The sequence below is a fragment of the Ceratocystis lukuohia genome, assembly GCF_044167205.1.
Source record: "Ceratocystis lukuohia strain C4212 chromosome Unknown Supercontig8_pilon, whole genome shotgun sequence".
Classification (NCBI taxonomy): Eukaryota; Fungi; Ascomycota; class Sordariomycetes; order Microascales; family Ceratocystidaceae; genus Ceratocystis; species Ceratocystis lukuohia.
The window spans coordinates 1,276,650-1,292,872 of NW_027263527.1; the positions used below are offsets into that span (position 1 = coordinate 1,276,650).

The 16,223-nt window shown below is 48.9% G+C and overlaps 4 protein-coding genes across 4 annotated transcripts; 2 read left to right on the forward strand and 2 right to left on the reverse strand.

Annotated features, from left to right (window-relative positions):
• Positions 1-569: 569 nt before the first annotated feature.
• HOO65_080319 (GPI anchored protein) lies at positions 570-1,856 on the forward strand (the record flags this gene model as incomplete). The annotated part of the gene is made up of 2 exons (XM_071004309.1): positions 570-1,185; positions 1,240-1,856. 2 exons carry the CDS (start codon positions 570-572, stop codon positions 1,854-1,856), a joined length of 1,233 nt encoding a protein of 410 aa, XP_070856549.1.
• A 277-nt stretch (positions 1,857-2,133) lies between these two features.
• Positions 2,134-2,625, reverse strand: HOO65_080320 (glutathione-dependent formaldehyde-activating enzyme; the record flags this gene model as incomplete). Its single annotated transcript, XM_071004402.1, has 2 exons — positions 2,134-2,423; positions 2,505-2,625. 2 exons carry the CDS (start codon positions 2,623-2,625, stop codon positions 2,134-2,136), a joined length of 411 nt encoding a protein of 136 aa, XP_070856550.1.
• A 1,810-nt stretch (positions 2,626-4,435) lies between these two features.
• HOO65_080321 (rRNA methyltransferase 1, mitochondrial) lies at positions 4,436-6,457 on the reverse strand (the record flags this gene model as incomplete). Its single annotated transcript, XM_071001537.1, has 1 exon — positions 4,436-6,457. One exon carries the CDS (start codon positions 6,455-6,457, stop codon positions 4,436-4,438), a length of 2,022 nt encoding a protein of 673 aa, XP_070856551.1.
• A 670-nt stretch (positions 6,458-7,127) lies between these two features.
• HOO65_080322 (Chromatin remodeling factor mit1) lies at positions 7,128-13,629 on the forward strand (the record flags this gene model as incomplete). Its single annotated transcript, XM_071004110.1, has 4 exons — positions 7,128-7,543; positions 7,967-8,444; positions 8,601-11,559; positions 11,621-13,629. The coding sequence occupies 4 exons, from the start codon at positions 7,128-7,130 to the stop codon at positions 13,627-13,629; spliced, it is 5,862 nt and encodes a 1,953-aa protein (XP_070856552.1).
• Positions 13,630-16,223: the final 2,594 nt, after the last annotated feature.

Here is a 16,223-nt window from a genome sequence, read left to right on the forward strand (position 1 = left end):
CTTGCAGCTGACCATAGGCTGGCCTTGGAGCGTTTAGTACGTGTTGATTTTAATGCAAGTAAGAAGCAACATTCATTCTCAAGGCTGGCACCTGGGACTCCTGGCGTTTTCGTGCTCACACCTATTGCTCAGATCGGGCCAAGGAACAGACAGGTACCGATTTGTTGACCCTGGTTTCTTGCCTTTTTGAGTGAGGGGCTTTGCTTGCTGGCGGTTGTCCCGTTGCCCTGGCAAACTGGTACGCCCCACTTTATCCAAGTCAACAAAAAGAAACCAAGTGTCGGTGTAAATGCAGCAAGCAGCCTGTCGCATTATGGCCAATCATGAAGAGAAAGATAGCTTTACGTTCGGCTTCAATGTATGCAAGTAGATAGAGGAGTTGCGGGCCTCTTACCTCCATACCCTCCAAGGCTATCCTAAACCGGTTGTTACCTCAGAAGTTGTCACCATCTATTGTTCACGCGCACCTTCTACTTCTTTTATCGTCTCCAATAAGCTTCCTTCCCTTTTTCTATTGGCCCACTCACGTCACCGCCATTCCAGTCTGCTGCCACTGTCTCCCCTAAGCAATGCAGTTCCATGCAATCGGCGCTCTAGCGGTGGTGCTTCTTGCTTCTTCGGCTGAATGCTGGGATGATTCCTTCCTCCCGGCTGCCGTTCGTCGCATGCCTGCGGATGCCGGCGAAAGATTTTATCCCGACTATCAGGCCTTTGTTGCCGCCGCCCCAACTTTCATGCCATTGGCAGCCCGCGAGGCCGCTGCCTCCGTGATAATAGACCGGCTGTATCCTGAATTTGTCCCGAGTGCAGCCGCCGAAGACACACATGACGGCAAGGTGTGGCCAAGGCAGCCAATATTCCGCCGCCATGAATCGTCCACTGACAGCCCGTTGCCATGGGACAAGTTTCGACGAGCTGCAGAGGTGTTGAATTTACTTCAGGCCCGCAGCGGGTGTCCATCGGGATTCAACAGCTGCTCCGCTATTGGCTACTCAGACAAGTGCTGTGTCTCAACTGAGACATGCGTTGAGGTTGATGACCAAACGACGGGCAATGTCGCGTGTTGCCCTGCGGGGTCCACGTGTTCTGGTTCCGTGGCTAGCTGCCCGAGCAGCGCAGTGTCTTGTCCGTTGAGTTTGGGAGGCGGGTGCTGTTTGGCTGGATACGTTTGTTCAGGCACTGTTTGTAAGTTGGAAGTCGACTAGGAAATGCAGAAGCACTACTGACGCAATCAAATAGGCATCAAGTCCGGTCAAGATACGACTTCGGAATCTGCAACCTCTACCAGCACCGATTCCTCCTCGACTTCTCAAACGCCGACTACGACTTCTTCCCAAACTACCGCTGCGGCCCCCTTCCGTCCAGTCTCGACCGATGAACCCACATCAGACACCACTTCTGAGCCGACAAGCACCACGGAGGTTCTGGACAACTGTCCCACTGGGTACTATCCCTGCCTTGCTCGCTATGGCGGTGGTTGCTGTCAAACTGGCCGGGACTGCCAGGAGACCTCCTGCGCACCTACCAGCATGACTAATATTGTCACCCGCTCAGACCTGACCATTGCTATTCCCGTCACTGACATGCCGACGGCCACTGTTGATGCTTCGGATAGCTGCGCCCAAGGCTGGTTTCTCTGTGATGCCATGGATAATGTGGCTGCTGGCTGCTGTCCGGACAACTATGAGTGCGGTACGGCTAGTTGTACACTATCCATGGCAGACGAAACGACAGCTGTGGGTAAACAGGGCATATCTTCTAGGGCTCCGGCTGGACCCAGAGCTGGTCTTTGGTCCGTTGGGACTTGGGTTTGCATGGCTATGGGGGCTGGTGCATCTCTCTTGCTCATGGTGTGATGGGGCAGATTCGAATTAAGAGGGGTAAACGGTTGATTTAACTTATTTCTACATAGATTTTGAAATGTACATATTGCCGATTTTTTTTTCTCAATTTTTATGGTGTAAGAGTCCACAAGATAGTTGCGGGATGCTTATAGTGCGAGAGATATCTAGTAAATGATGGTCAAGGTGTTGGGTTTTTTTTCCCTCTCAAAAATCGGCTTGTTAACTCGATATTGCGTAGACTTCTCATTATATTTATCTAATTATTATTCAGCCCTATCATATCTACATATTACTCAGGCATGTTTTTGAAAGGCTTGGCTAGGTGCTCTTGACAGAAAGGCAGCTTGTCAGCAGTCCATATTTCTGTATCGGGCTGTAGAGTCTTCTTGAGCTCCATATCTAGCGAACCGCCCTTCATGGCAATGATTTCGGGGGCCACATCGGGGTCGTGGGCTAGTGGCGAGCCGCACTCGGAGCAGAATAGACGGTGAACGGCATTGCCGGAGGAGCCCTTGCCGGCATAAGACTTGACGGGGCCGTTGAACGTAACCTTGTCCTTCTTGCAGACGAAAACAAGCGCTGTGTGGGCATGGTTAAAGGCGTGAGCGAGATATACAGAAATAAGCTTGGATTATAGAGGGTGTATGGTGGAAGGCTTACAGTACGTAGAGCCACTCTGGCGCTGGCAGTCGTCGCAGTGATCATAGCCAACGAGAAGAGGCTTTTCCATGTCGACCGTGTAAGTAACGGCCTTGCACAGGCAGTGGCCCTTCAGAACCATGTTGGCAGATGTGGTGGCTTTTTGTACGAGTTGGCGGTGGCCGGTGGGATTCCCAAGAGTGACGGGAAAATTGGGTGAATAAGGCGTTGGAGGTGGAGATTTCGAGGCGAGAAGTAAGAGTGGAGGAGAAAGATGTAGACAGACTTTTCTCAAAGAGGGGGAGGGGCATTTTATAGTGAGCGAGGCCCCAATTTCCGGCTTGGCCAAACCTTTGTGTTATTCATTGTTATTTTTAACTCCCCAAATCAGCAGTCCTTGGAAAGAGAGACTGGCTGACTGCTTGACCAAAGGCAGAAAAGATAAAACGCAGATAAATGATAAGCAACGAAGTCAGATAAAGCCTGTAAGCTCGCCTTCAGAGCCTATCCTCTTTTGATTTGCAGGGTTAAAGACGCCGAGTTAAGTTGAGACTCACGTTATGTTGGAGCTCCGTTGAAGGAGCCGAGTAGGAAGCAATGCTAAGAATGATGATGTCCAAACCTCACAAAAATACCCCAAGAGCTGATATCGAAGGTGGCTCGGCTCGATCGAGAATAGTTTATTCTGAGAAACTCCAACATTGCGTTTTAAGCCGTAAGTCTCATGGGTTGCGTGGCCAGCGTAATATTTCAAGGTCAGACCTGTGCTGTCTATTTCTAAGCCGGAAAGATAGGCAGCCATTTGCTTAAGTTGCAAGAGGCTGAACATGGCCATCTAGCATAAAGTGTTCCTCTGATTTGGCTAGATCAGGGAAGCCTCAAGACTGGCGGCTTGACTCCCAGACTCCCCTCCCCGACTTCGCCCCCGGCTTAACCAAACCGCATGCATTCCTATGTGTTTCGCCATTGCGATTTGTATGCCATTATTTGTCATTGTCTTTTATGGGGAGTGCGGTATTGGGTGAAAAAGGACCATGTGGCACTAAAGCTCCACATCTGTTCCATGGTTGTCGACAGTATTTGGAATTGCAACTGATTCATCGTGGGCCTAGGCAAGGAGTAACGGATAGGGATTGTTTCAGACGAGGAGCCTCGTTTCTCTCTACCCGACAATAAAAAAGGGATATTAAAACTCTCTTATCTTCTCAATGGCAGGCAACAAGGGCTCGGTTAATCGTAGCATTTTGGACAGTATGCTATCGGCTCATAGCTCGTGGAGGTTATGCAACGTCTTGACAGCGCGTATGTATGCAGAGAGATAGTTTAAAGAGAGGAAGCCTGGCTGGAACAAGTTAGTTAAGTGCTCGTGAGCATCATGTGGAATCAAGGCTTACTTGCCCTGTCAACTCACTCGATTGATCTTTGTCCTATTCAATGTTCTCAACAGCATATAACCCTTTTTCGGTAGCTTCACAAGCACTTTAGGGTTTCGGTGATGCTGGAGACAGGCATGGTAGTAGTGTCTGTACAACAAATAGCAAAAGAAGATGGATTTGCTGTTTGCTGGAGATGAACCTGAGAAAAAAAAATGTGAAGAAAGCGGCCAAGACAAGACCAAGAAAAGAAAAGAGAAGTAAAACGACAGAAAAATCCGGATTGAAGCATGTCAATGTGGGGGATATAAAGGCTGAGCTGGCCCTCAGGGTTCTTCTTTTGCATATGTGGGCGGAACGGCAAAATGTAGTCTTGTGCCATCTTATATATGCGGAGAAATAGGAAAACATGCACATGTATGATATCGCCTCGTAGAAGATTACTTGGAATTAAGTGTGTCTATATTTTCTGACATTTTGCTGTCCTATTATACAGAGTGAATGGTAATACAAATTCACAGAGCTATACGATAACGGTATAGCCCGTGGATAGATGTGTCGATGCACTGCTACACCTGCCTAGAATAATTTATCGGCGTCCTTCTCATTGTCCAAAGGCTCCGGTGCCGAAGCTAGAGCTGACGTGACTGCCTCAACGGACATGGTTGTTTCACTCATACCCATGGCTTCGGCCACGGGATCAGCTTGGACGGTGTCGCCAGGCCGTTTCTGCATAAAGGCGTGGCATAGCAAGCCTGTTGCCACGCTGACATTCAAGCTATCTACCTGACTTGTTGGCACTAAGCGCGGAATGGTCACGTCCACATCAATTCGCTTGCGCAGGTGTCTAGGGATGCCGCTGCCCTCGCTGCCGAGCACAAGGATAGAAGGGTACTCATTTAACGGATTCATTTCGGCGATGACGTCGATATTGGCGCTTTGTGAGTGATTGCGCGAGTCCGGCGCAACTGCTGCAAATGTGCGCCAGCCGGCACGCTGGCTTTCCTCGACGAAGAGTGTCGGGTTTTCAACGACAAGTACAGGCATATGCTCGGCAGCCCCCGCGGCAGCTTTGATCACGACAGGCGTGAGGGTTGCCGTACTGTGTTTGGTGATGGCTATAGCGGCTATACCCATGAAATGAGCTGTGCGGATGATGCCACCTAAATTGCCAGGGTCGAGGAGTTCGTGCAGAAGCAAGACTAGCGGTTTTGGCTTTGCCAGGCTCGCATAAACAATCCGCTCTCCGGTGCCATTGATGGCTTGTTCTTCGCGTGTCTGGTAGCCGAGTTTGACCTCGAAGCTCCTGTGGCTCCCCTCTGTTGAGCACTTACCGAGAGACATGATGGGGGGTTGGGGCAAAGGCGATGCTTCTAGGATGTATCCATTGTGAGGCCGCCCCTGGCTCATGCGGTCCATCATAGGCTGGCCATTGGTAGGGACAAGCTCCCAAGCGATACCGTGTTGCTTGGCCAGTGCAATGAAGAGGGCATCATCAGGGGAATCTTTACGGTTATCCCCATTGTAGACGTACAGTTTATACATTTTGCGCCGGTTGGCGTGAAGAGCAGCTTTGACAGCGGATTTACCAAAGATAAACTGAGAGGCCGCTGTTGTGTAAGGAACAACGGGACTGCCAATGATGGCCGGTCCACGATCCTGGCGGGATGCGGGGCTGTCGAAATTGCGAGCCTTGTCGGTCCGTCTAAACTGTCCTGAACCACGGCTATCTTGGAGGTTAGAGACCTTGGGATCATCATAGCGGCTCCGGCTACTGCCATAGACGCTTCTGTCGCGCTGGGGCCTAGCTGAAAAGCTTGTTGATGGCCTGCTATCGCGTTCTCGACCATGGCCAAATGAGCGGCCACTGAAGGCCCGATCCCCAAGAGAGGAATCACGGGAGCGTCTATCAAATGGGCTTTTGTCTGGATTCTGTTCGTGCAATGGCCTTTGAGGTCGGTCTGAAGAGTCGCCTCTTTTCTCAAAGGGGCTTTGCCAACGTTTATCGCCAAATGAGGTTCCCTTATGGTCTATGTCTCTTGCGGCAGGGCGACCGAGAGAAGGGGCGCCTCGAAGGGGTCTCTCTGCATTGCGTTTTTCTGTCTTGGACTCGTCCAAGGGCAAGCCTAGAGCTTTTCGTGAAGCGGCAGTGGCCTCGGCAGCTTTCTGAGCTAGGATTCTATCAGCAGTTTCTTTGAGAGGACCGTACTTCATCATGTAGACGAGGCTCCTTTTCCCATGGCCCTCCTCGGCATCATGGAACCGACTTCTGCGACTTCTGCGACTGGATTCTTCTTCAGTACTCCCGTCCTTCGTCATAGCCTTGCGGAAGTCAGCATCAGACATTCGGCCATTTTCTTTAACCTTCGGGCCGTCTTGTTTCCTCCGTTTGTCGCTGCCACTACCGCGGGATCCCATTCTGTCCGTTCGATCATGTCGAGTAAAAGAACGCCCGGTGGCCTTGGACGAAGCTCTGACACCACGATGAATGGCTGAAAAGGACGATGCTGCACGCTCCTGCGAGAAGCCTGGGATCAGCGGAGCAACAGCATGGCTACGAGGAAGGCGTCGAGCTAGCTGCAATAATATCATAGAAGACATTTTGTAGCGGGATAGTGGAGAGGTTGCACTCTCACAAACCCTTGATGTAATCTCATATGTGAAAAGCGATTGATGCCTTTTTTTTTATTTTTTTATTTTTTTTTTGCAACCACATGTAGGAATGGGGCCGCAATTCCGCTTTCGAAGGCGGTGAAGAATAATGTAGTTTTTTTGCCAAAACCAGTCTATTAATTAGCACTAGACTTTAAGGAAGGCGCGTGGGTCCTCGCGATCTGCCATGGCAATAAGTGAAAAAGCGTGTTTTACTTCATCTCTAATCTGCATGGCAAATTCTTTGAAAGAAATTGAGAAACAAAGTGTCCATACTGTACGGCTTCAGACTCGAAAAAGGCTGCAGCAAAATTTGCCTTCAACTAGTCGTGAATTCAGCCTTGTTAGGCAAGGCTCAGCTTGTACAATAATTTACCAAGAATAACATCGTCGTTGCTACGCTCCTCTTGCGACAACAATCCCCCCCCCCCCCCCCACCTCATCCGCCCTTATTCGGTTCTTGATGTCAAGTACTACGACGCCCACCGATCGCTCCATCTACATAATCATTCTTGCACATTGCGGATATTTTTTTATGAATTTCAGACTCTGCGAGTTCAGATGAATAGCACGCCATTATAACGATACGACGATCACTGCGGTTATGAAGAGAGCGAACATGGACCCAGTCGAAGCTGCCGAAACTATGCGCACAGGTTCATCGCATGAATCGCCTACTGGCCAACAACTGCGCCATACCAGAGCCTCAAAGACTCGAAACTTCGATCATACGGACAGCCCCACATCACAACTTGCTTCTGAAGCTATCCACCAAGTATCCCAGCAAAAGGGCCAATCTATCTGGCGGTCTTCATCTACGGAGATGCCAATGGACGGCCGAGCACCCTCCGAGCAGATACTTGAAGATGGGTCTATATTAGTATCACGAAATGCACCGGCCCCCGCCAAGTTCGAGATTGTGCTTCCAGGCCCGCCAATAGATAAAGATTCATATCAAGAAATCTCGCCTGATGTAGTGAATCAGATCATGTCTGTTATCAAGGACGCCAACGGCGAGGATTGGTTTGAGGTTGCGTATATTGATGGGCGTCACGAAATGGTACCTATTGCATTAGCCCTAACCGCCAGCACACAAGACGAAGATTTCTAACACAGGCGTTTGTTATAGGTGAAAATGAATAACCTTTTAGATATTGAAAATGGCAGCAGAGCACTAAGTGAGTTCTCTAATGGCCATCTCAACACCTCGCGAAAAAGACGTCGCAGCGCATATAGACTTGATTCTAGCGAATCGAGCCCACTCCCGAATGCAAAGCGAATAGATTTAGAGGGTGACGATTTAGAAGACGATTCTTTCATGGTAATGTCTCACCAGACTTCGATAAAGCGCTATATGACACCTGCCCCTAGAAGCTACCCCCAAGTATCAATTTCCGATCAAGATCTAGATGCGCGATCATCACGACGTAACTCACGTGCTAGGACCACGGTACGTAGGTCCATCGGGGTTGGCTCCCTGGCCGACACAGACGATGAGTTGTCTCAAAGTCATCAAAGGCGCCAACCGCAGAGGGCTGCCCCCAAGGGTGCCTCCGTCTCTTATGTTGACGCTTTCATGTCGAGTGGCGATGAGAATGACGATGACTTCCTTATCGTCCGGTCTAATATTACGCCATCATCAGGAAGAAAACAGCGCCGAGGGCGCGGAAGGGGGCGTCGGTCGACTACACCGAACTACCAATCTACAAGCACAATGTCTAGCTCACCCGAGTTATCAGACGAGCCTGCAGAAGATTCCCGGCGCTCAAAACGGGCTACGCGAAATAGACAAAGCATGCGTGAAATTAGTCGCATGGACCTAGAATCCTTCTATATAGGAGATGAGGAGCCGCCACAGGACCCCAAGGTTATGAGTATCAAGGAGAATTTCAAGCCAATACCGCGAGAAACACTATTTGCACAAAGACACATGCAGGTATGCGATTCATGTAATTCGGCTGCTAGAAATGACCGTGGCCTTTTAGTGTATTGCCAAGGATGCTCTTTATCCTATCACCCCATGTGTCTTGGGCCTAGGAGAACCCGGGATCATATGGCCACGAAGATTGGTGAGGATGACTTCGTTCTTCAGTGCAAATTTTGCATTGGGCGCCACTATGAAAAGGACAAGCTGGCACCGCGGATGGAGCAATGCCAGTCTTGTCATATAGCTGGGAAGTCATGTGCTGCCTTTTCGAAGCGCAAAACACCCAAGCAAGAAGAGAAGCTTCGCGAACAGAACAATGGTGTTGACCCGATAACCCCTGTTGACCCAGCACTTGTGAATGCTACCGAGAATGCGCTATTTCGGTGTACCAAGTGCAGGCGAGCATGGCATACCAATCATTTGCCACCTTTGAATGCAGACAGCTCCGATATACCGGAAGATCTATGGAAGGAGTATGCCTTGAACTGGAAATGCACGGCATGCTTGACCTATACCGCCAAAATTGACACTATTGTTGCCTGGCGTCTCGTCTCAGACGCGGAACCTCATAATTCGGAAGAAACGTCGGCTAAGCAGCAGCTATCTGAGACCGAGGGTGCTCCTCCCAAAGCTCAAATTGCTCACACGTTCCATGACTACGTAGAAGACGAGAAGCAGTACCTAATTAAGTGGGATCACAAGTCTTATGCACATGTGACGTGGATGCCTGGCGCGTGGGTCTATTCAGTAGCCCAGCCAACTTCACGCAAGGCATTTATCAAAAGAAGCTATCAGCAGGAGCTCTACAAAAAGAATACAGAAACCGCAGTTCCAGACGAATTCCTCATAGTTGACATCATTTTCAACGTCAAGTATCACTCCTGGGCCCCCCGTGCCAACAACTATGAGGAGGATTTGGAACGCCTTGATGCTGTCTCTAAAATCTACTTTAAGCCTCAAGGCTTAGGATATAGCGACTCCGTCTGGGATACGCCACCAGACAAAGAAAATTCTGATGTCTACCACTCGTTTGTTATGGCCTATCAGCAATATCTCTCTGGCAAATATTTCGTCCACGAGCCGTTAAAACAAATGCAGCAGCGGGTTGCCAACTTCAAAGACTCTCCCTTTGAGGATGTGATTCTGTCTGCCCAGCCTAAAAGTATGAAGGGCAAGCTGATGGAATATCAGCTCAATGGCGTCAACTGGATGCTTCGTCGGTATCACAATGCCCAGAACGCAATTCTGGCTGACGAGATGGGCCTCGGAAAGACAGTCCAGGTCATCACGCTCTTAACAACGCTCATCCAGCAGGGGCCGCGTGTATGGCCCTTTCTGGTAGTTGTCCCTAACTCAACCTGTCCCAATTGGCGACGTGAAATCAAGCAATGGTCGCCTAACCTTCGCGTAGTGACCTACTACGGAGGCAAGGACGCTCAGAGCATGGCTTACGAATATGAACTATTCCCTAGTGGTAGTACTAGCGAAATGAGGGCACACATTGTTGTCATGTCATACGAATCCGCACAGGATGAGGAGACACGAAGAAGGTTTCGCAGAATCCAGTGGGCTGGGCTGGTTGTTGACGAGGGCCAGCGTCTAAAGAACGACAAGAACATTTTATATACGGCATTACGTTCTATGCGATTCCCCTTTCGACTTCTTCTCACAGGAACTCCACTGCAAAACAACACCCGCGAGCTGTTTAACCTACTACAGTTCATCGACCCCAATTTTAGCGCAGAAGAATTAGACGAAAAGTTCAAGGATCTCAACGCTGAAAAGATCCACGAGCTTCACAAGTTAATCAACCCCTATTTCTACCGCAGGACCAAGGCCGGTGTACTCAAGTTCCTTCCCGCAATGTCACAGATCATTGTGCCTGTGTCGATGACTGTTCTGCAGGAGAAGCTCTGCAAATCCATAATGGCAAAGAACCCGCAACTTATCCAGGCCATTTTCCGAAAAACTTCAGTTGGAAAGCAGGAACGTGGCAGTCTGAACAATATCTTGATGCAGTTGAGACGATGCTTATGCCATCCTTTCTTATTTTCAGATGCCATCGAGGAACGCACTGAAAATGCTGCTCTCTCACATCGCAATCTTGTTGAAGCTTCTGGGAAGCTGATTCTTCTGGAAGGTCTGCTTCCTAGACTCAAGGAGCAGGGGCATCGGGTGCTTATCTTCAGTCAATTTTTGGGGCAGCTGGATATCATCGAGGACTTTCTCAGTGGACTAGGCATGGAATCAACCCGCCTTGATGGTTCCGTGTCTAGTTTAGAGCGCCAAAAGCGCATTGATCGTTACAACCAGCCAAACTCGCCTCTGTTTGCGTTTCTTTTGACGACTGGTGCAGGGGGTGTTGGTATTAACTTGGCTACTGCTGACACTGTTATTATTCTCGATCCTGATTTCAATCCTAAACGAGATCTCCAGGCTCTTTCTCGCGCACATCGCATTGGCCAAAAGAACAAAGTACTTTGCCTGCAGTTCATGGTCAAAGACTCAGTAGAGGAGAAAATCATGCAGATGAGCAAAAAGAAAATGGCTTTGGACCATGCACTGATTGAGCGTATGGGCGCTAGTGCCGAAGATGGGAATGACCTTGAAAGTGTCCTCAAACATGGGGCTGAAGCTCTTTTCAAAGAAGACAGTAATCGCGAAGTGATCCGCTACGATTCTGAGGCAATCGAGAAACTGCTGGATCGTTCTTTCACCAAAGCAGATCAGGAAGCAAGCCCCGAGTCTGAATTCACGTATGGCAAAGTCTGGTCAAATGAGTCCGGAGGCACAGTAAAAGACTCTCTTGGAGACAACTGTGATGGCGGGGCTGTTACATCTCAGGTCTGGGAGAAGATTCTTGCACAGCGCGAGGCGGAGGCTTTACAGGAACTTGAAGTCAAAAAGGAGATCCTCGGTCGTGGAGGACGTGCTCGCCGAGCTGTTGATTATAGGGCTGACAAGAATACGGGGCCTACAAAGGACTCTGAAAACCCCGACGCTGATCCAGACTTTCGCTATGACTCGGGAGACGAACATTCCCATGATAGTGGTGATGAGGCTGTGGGGAAGAGTGAGGATAGTAATGATAAAGCTATACCGTATCCCTCTCTACAACTAAAGGGTAAGTTTATGTTCATTTTATGTTTCCAATGCAAAAGGATCTTGCTAACCTGTAGTTATAGACACTCCACCTCTCTACCAGCCTAGTGTCTTTCTCACCACTAATAGAATTGCCCTCAGTGCGGAAAGTCAGGCAGTAACAGTGTTCAGCTCTGGAAACGCCCCAACTCCCAACAACGAGCAGCCAAAGACTGGGCTTGAGGGAATCGTTGAAAATCCCGCAGCTGTGCCAGGCATCCCAGGCAAATATATCATGGCGCCCCAACCAATGAATGGAGTGCTACCGGCCTACAATAGTTCTGATCTGAGCGGGTATCAACAGGAGGTCATCGCCCAAATTTCGCCAACAGCCGTTGAGAGCTGTAGGCAAGGAAGCCCGCTACAACCCCTAAAGCAACTCAACCCACAGTATCACGTCCCCAACTCTTCTTCTAGATCTCCAGTCCCGCCGCCTGTGCCCCAGCCTCTTCCGGGTGTTCATTCTAAGAAATTCGGGTTCCAGGAACATGCTCCTCATGCTAGTGCAGCGGGAGAAGCTCAATCTCCATTTCAACCGCCTCATACCCAAGGCAGCTCTCAACCCATGTCAGGACTTCAGGAAGTTACTCACCACCAAAATCTGCCAATGAATGCCGTTGCCCATAGCGGCAGGGATGGGAATAGCCAATACCAACAAGCCCATACGCAGCTTCAGCTTCGCCAACAGCAACAGCAACAATCACAGCAACGGTTTCAACGGCTCCCGGCTCAATTACAGGCCCAATTGCAAGCTCAACTGCGAGCCCAATCGCAACGCCATCAACAGCGTCAGTTGCAGCTTCAGCTTTACCAACAGTCACAACAACCTCAACAACCACAACAACCACAACAACCACAACACCCACAACAACCACAACAACCACAACAACCACAACAACCACAACAACCACAACAACCACAACAACCACAACAACCACAACACCCACAACACCCACAACAACCACAGCAGTCACAACAAGCTCAATTGTGGGCTCAGGAGCAGCGTCATCCCGGACTTCAGTTACTGCATCAACTCCAGCAACAGCAGCAGCGGCTACAACTACAGCAACAACAATTGCAACCTCAATTACAGGCCCAATTGCGAACCCAGAGGCAGCGGCTACAACTACAGCAACAACAATTGCAACCTCAATTACAGGCCCAATTGCGAACCCAGAAGCAGCGGTCTGGCCAGGTTCAGCCATGGCTTAAGCCCGAGCAACAGCAACAGCTTCCGCAAGCCCAACCACAAGCACAACCCCAGCTCAACCAGGCCCAGCTCAACCAGGCCCAGCTCAACCAGGCCCAGCTCAACCAGGCCCAGCTTCGTGCCCATCTCCAAGCCCAGCAAAGATTTCAACAACAACGCCAACACCAACACCAACAATCACAACCACTAAATATACAGCGGTGGCGGCCACAGCCACTGCCATCACTGCAACAACGCCTGCAACACCTGCAACAGCAACACCAAAAATACCAGCAAGACCAACAACACCAGCAAGACCAACAACACCAGCAAGACCAACAACACCAGCAGCACCAGCAAGACCACCAACCTTACTACCGTCACCAGTATCTACTCCAACCTCAGATACCACACCAATCGCAGAAAATTCCCCACCGGACCGAGAATCACCACCACGACCACCCCACAGCCGAGCATCAACAAACCCCTAAGCCCCATAATGTTGCCAACAGCCAGCCAACAACAAAGGCTCAGTCCAGTCCTATCGTTTCACCAAGTAGCGTTACCACTACCACTCCTCGTCCGTCTCCCGACATGAAAGAGCTACGGGCTCTGATTCCAGCCATTTTTAAGATCAAGGGTATTCCAGAACTATATGATCTCCCGCCAATGGCGGCTGACCAATTGCACAAGCCCTTTCAACCAACAGTTGCAGTGATCCGTACAGCGATTGACTCGTTGAAACGGCTGAGCCTACCAGATCATGTAATGCGCCGAAGTACGTATTTCCTCGATGATTTGCTACAAAAGACCAAAGCAGCCGAAAAGCAGGGCAAGCAAATCACTTTAGTGCCAAAAGATTGAAGACAAGGAGATTAGCGAACTAGCAACCTTCTATTGCAGTTCATCTTGGGGATATTGCATGTTTATATTTAGGTCCTTATAAAGGTTGGACTAGGAGGCTTGGTGTTTTTCATACTTTTACCACTATGTAGCGTCGCAAAACTAGGCTCAGGCTTTCTTGTTACTAGATTCCGCATTGATTTCTTTTGTCACTCTGATTTATTGGGCCTTTCATCAGCCTCTTTGGTTTCTCTACATATGCATGATATCATGATAGCTTGTGGTAGGTGCGTGTAATGTCACCTGAGCTCGACGTCGTGCTTTCTTCATCGTCTTCTATGCTACGTCATGATTCGTCATAACCATGGTTAGAGTCATAGGAATGTCTCTAGGGTTTAGGGTTTCATACTGCCAGCACAGTATCCTATTTCTATGCATTTTAAGATTTAATAGCCAATAACCCATTCAAGCCCCCGTTAGAAGTAGCCTATCAGCTTGCGCCCTAAACCAGTAGTTAGCTATCTGTATATATAAACGGCGGAAAGAAAGAACAGAAAAAGGGATACAGATGGAATGATAGATAGAGGGCGCCACGATGCTTAGACGTCAGCTTCTCTTCGGCTAGACCACACCGTCTTTCCCACTTTCCTGGTCCTCTACATGTTTGTAAAACGCGGTCTTCGTGTCCTGTCTGCAAGCAGTCGTCGGTTCCTCCATTATTAGAGAAGGCCACTATGTCCACAAACCGACCCAATGAGCTGCCTGTTTTTAGACTTGGCTTGAAGTACCTGGTACGAGTGGCCTCGCAAGCTTCTCTCAATGGACCACCACCCTACCCTGTCTGTCTGCGCCTTTATGTACATACACGCGGTATTTCCTTTTTTTATGCCAGCCGCATTGTTTGATCTTCCATCTGTTGATTTCCCTGAGGTTGTTGTATATGCACGTTTCATGGGCTTTACATTGCTGCATAGCACCTCATACCTCTAGTATTCTTGCCCCATGTAATGCATTAGCTGTACACTACGGCTTTTCATAGACGGTTCACATGAGCGACTAGGGCTTGTTTCTTCTGTATTAGTCCTTACTGCAGGTTCCCTGGTTGATAAGAGGAGAACGAACCCTTGGAGGGGCATGCGCCAACTAGTAGTATTTTGCTTTTGGAAGATGTAGGAGAAAACAAGGCTAGTTCGTGTGTCCTCTTCTTCCATTGAGAACTGGCAAAGTACATATTTGTGCCTTCATTTATGCATTGGTACAGTAGTTACATACGCTAAGTACCCCAAGGGTAGAGCATAAGTGAGGCAGTCTTTATTATTTTTTTTTTTAGAATTTTGCAAAGGTTAGGCTGTAGGCTGGACTGGTCTCGGCTGAGTTGGGCTGGGTTATTGCTGTTGCTGTCTGTTTGCTGTTGCCACGGATATGCACCGATAGACCCATATTTTTGGCCATTTCACTTCGTTTGTACCTTATAGTACATCGATCAGGTCTCTCCAACTGGAATATGGCGAGGGCCGAGTGAGGGAGGCTGTGTAGTCAGTAGCCTTTCTTATCTGAGGTGAGGAAAAGTCAACTTCTATTTGAGTCATCCTCTACGGCAGCCCCATAAAGTAAAAGGGAAATTGCGAAACGAAGTTCTAGTTCTTGCCAAAAAGCAGATCATCAACGAAACAAAGCCAACCAAGCATACGTAAGTAGAAATTGGCAAAAAGTATTTGATTTAAAAAAAAAAAGACGCCTAATTGGCTCAAGATGATGGATGTGCTCTTTCCAAGGCTAGCTTGGGGCGGGGTTCAATCAACTCTATAGATGTGTTATTTCTCTGTTTGTAGCTTAATTTCACAGGAAATAAAGCTCATGTGCACGTGTTTGAACGCCCATTTTTTTTTTCCTTTTTTCCCTTTCCTCTTCCTTCTTGTTTTCGCAGTTGCCGCAGTGACACTACACCTATAATTCTCGCAGGTACTTTCAATAATACAAACGCAAAGAAGGTCAGGCCAAACTTCTTAACTCAGACGAAGGATGGGCTTGCAGATCAAGTTGCGTCTAGGCCTTTAGCCCCTAGACACTCGCCTCGTCTTTCTGAGGTTTCACAAAAACCTAAAATGGGTATGGAAGGAGCCATTCTGGCTTGTCACGTGCTATTACACAAACCCACGCCCAATATTTCCAACAACAGGGGAAATAAAGGCAATCAGTGATAATAAAATTGGACGAAAAAGAAAAAAAGAGGCGGTAGGGGCTTGCAAGCAAAATAGCATGCTGCAAGGAAATTGGACCAAAGCAACCAAGCCAAACAAGATGACAATGAATGAATTTGCAAAAGCCACTGCAGGAGTGGCGAAAAAGAAGCCAAGGGAACGCCGTTACAACATAACATGCATGTCGACAGACAGACACAGATGAAGCCGCTGTTTGTTTGCTCGGGTGGCTACCCGTCAGTCAATGTTGGCTCCTGTTTCGCCCAAAGCCGGGGTTGATCAACTAACTGGCCTGTCTATACCTGCGGGCTTTTGATTGGGCTGGCTTTTTATTATTCTATAGCTAGTTGCCCGGTATCAACTCCAACCCGTTCACCTTCAAGACGATTTTCCATAAACAAGGACAAAAAAGAT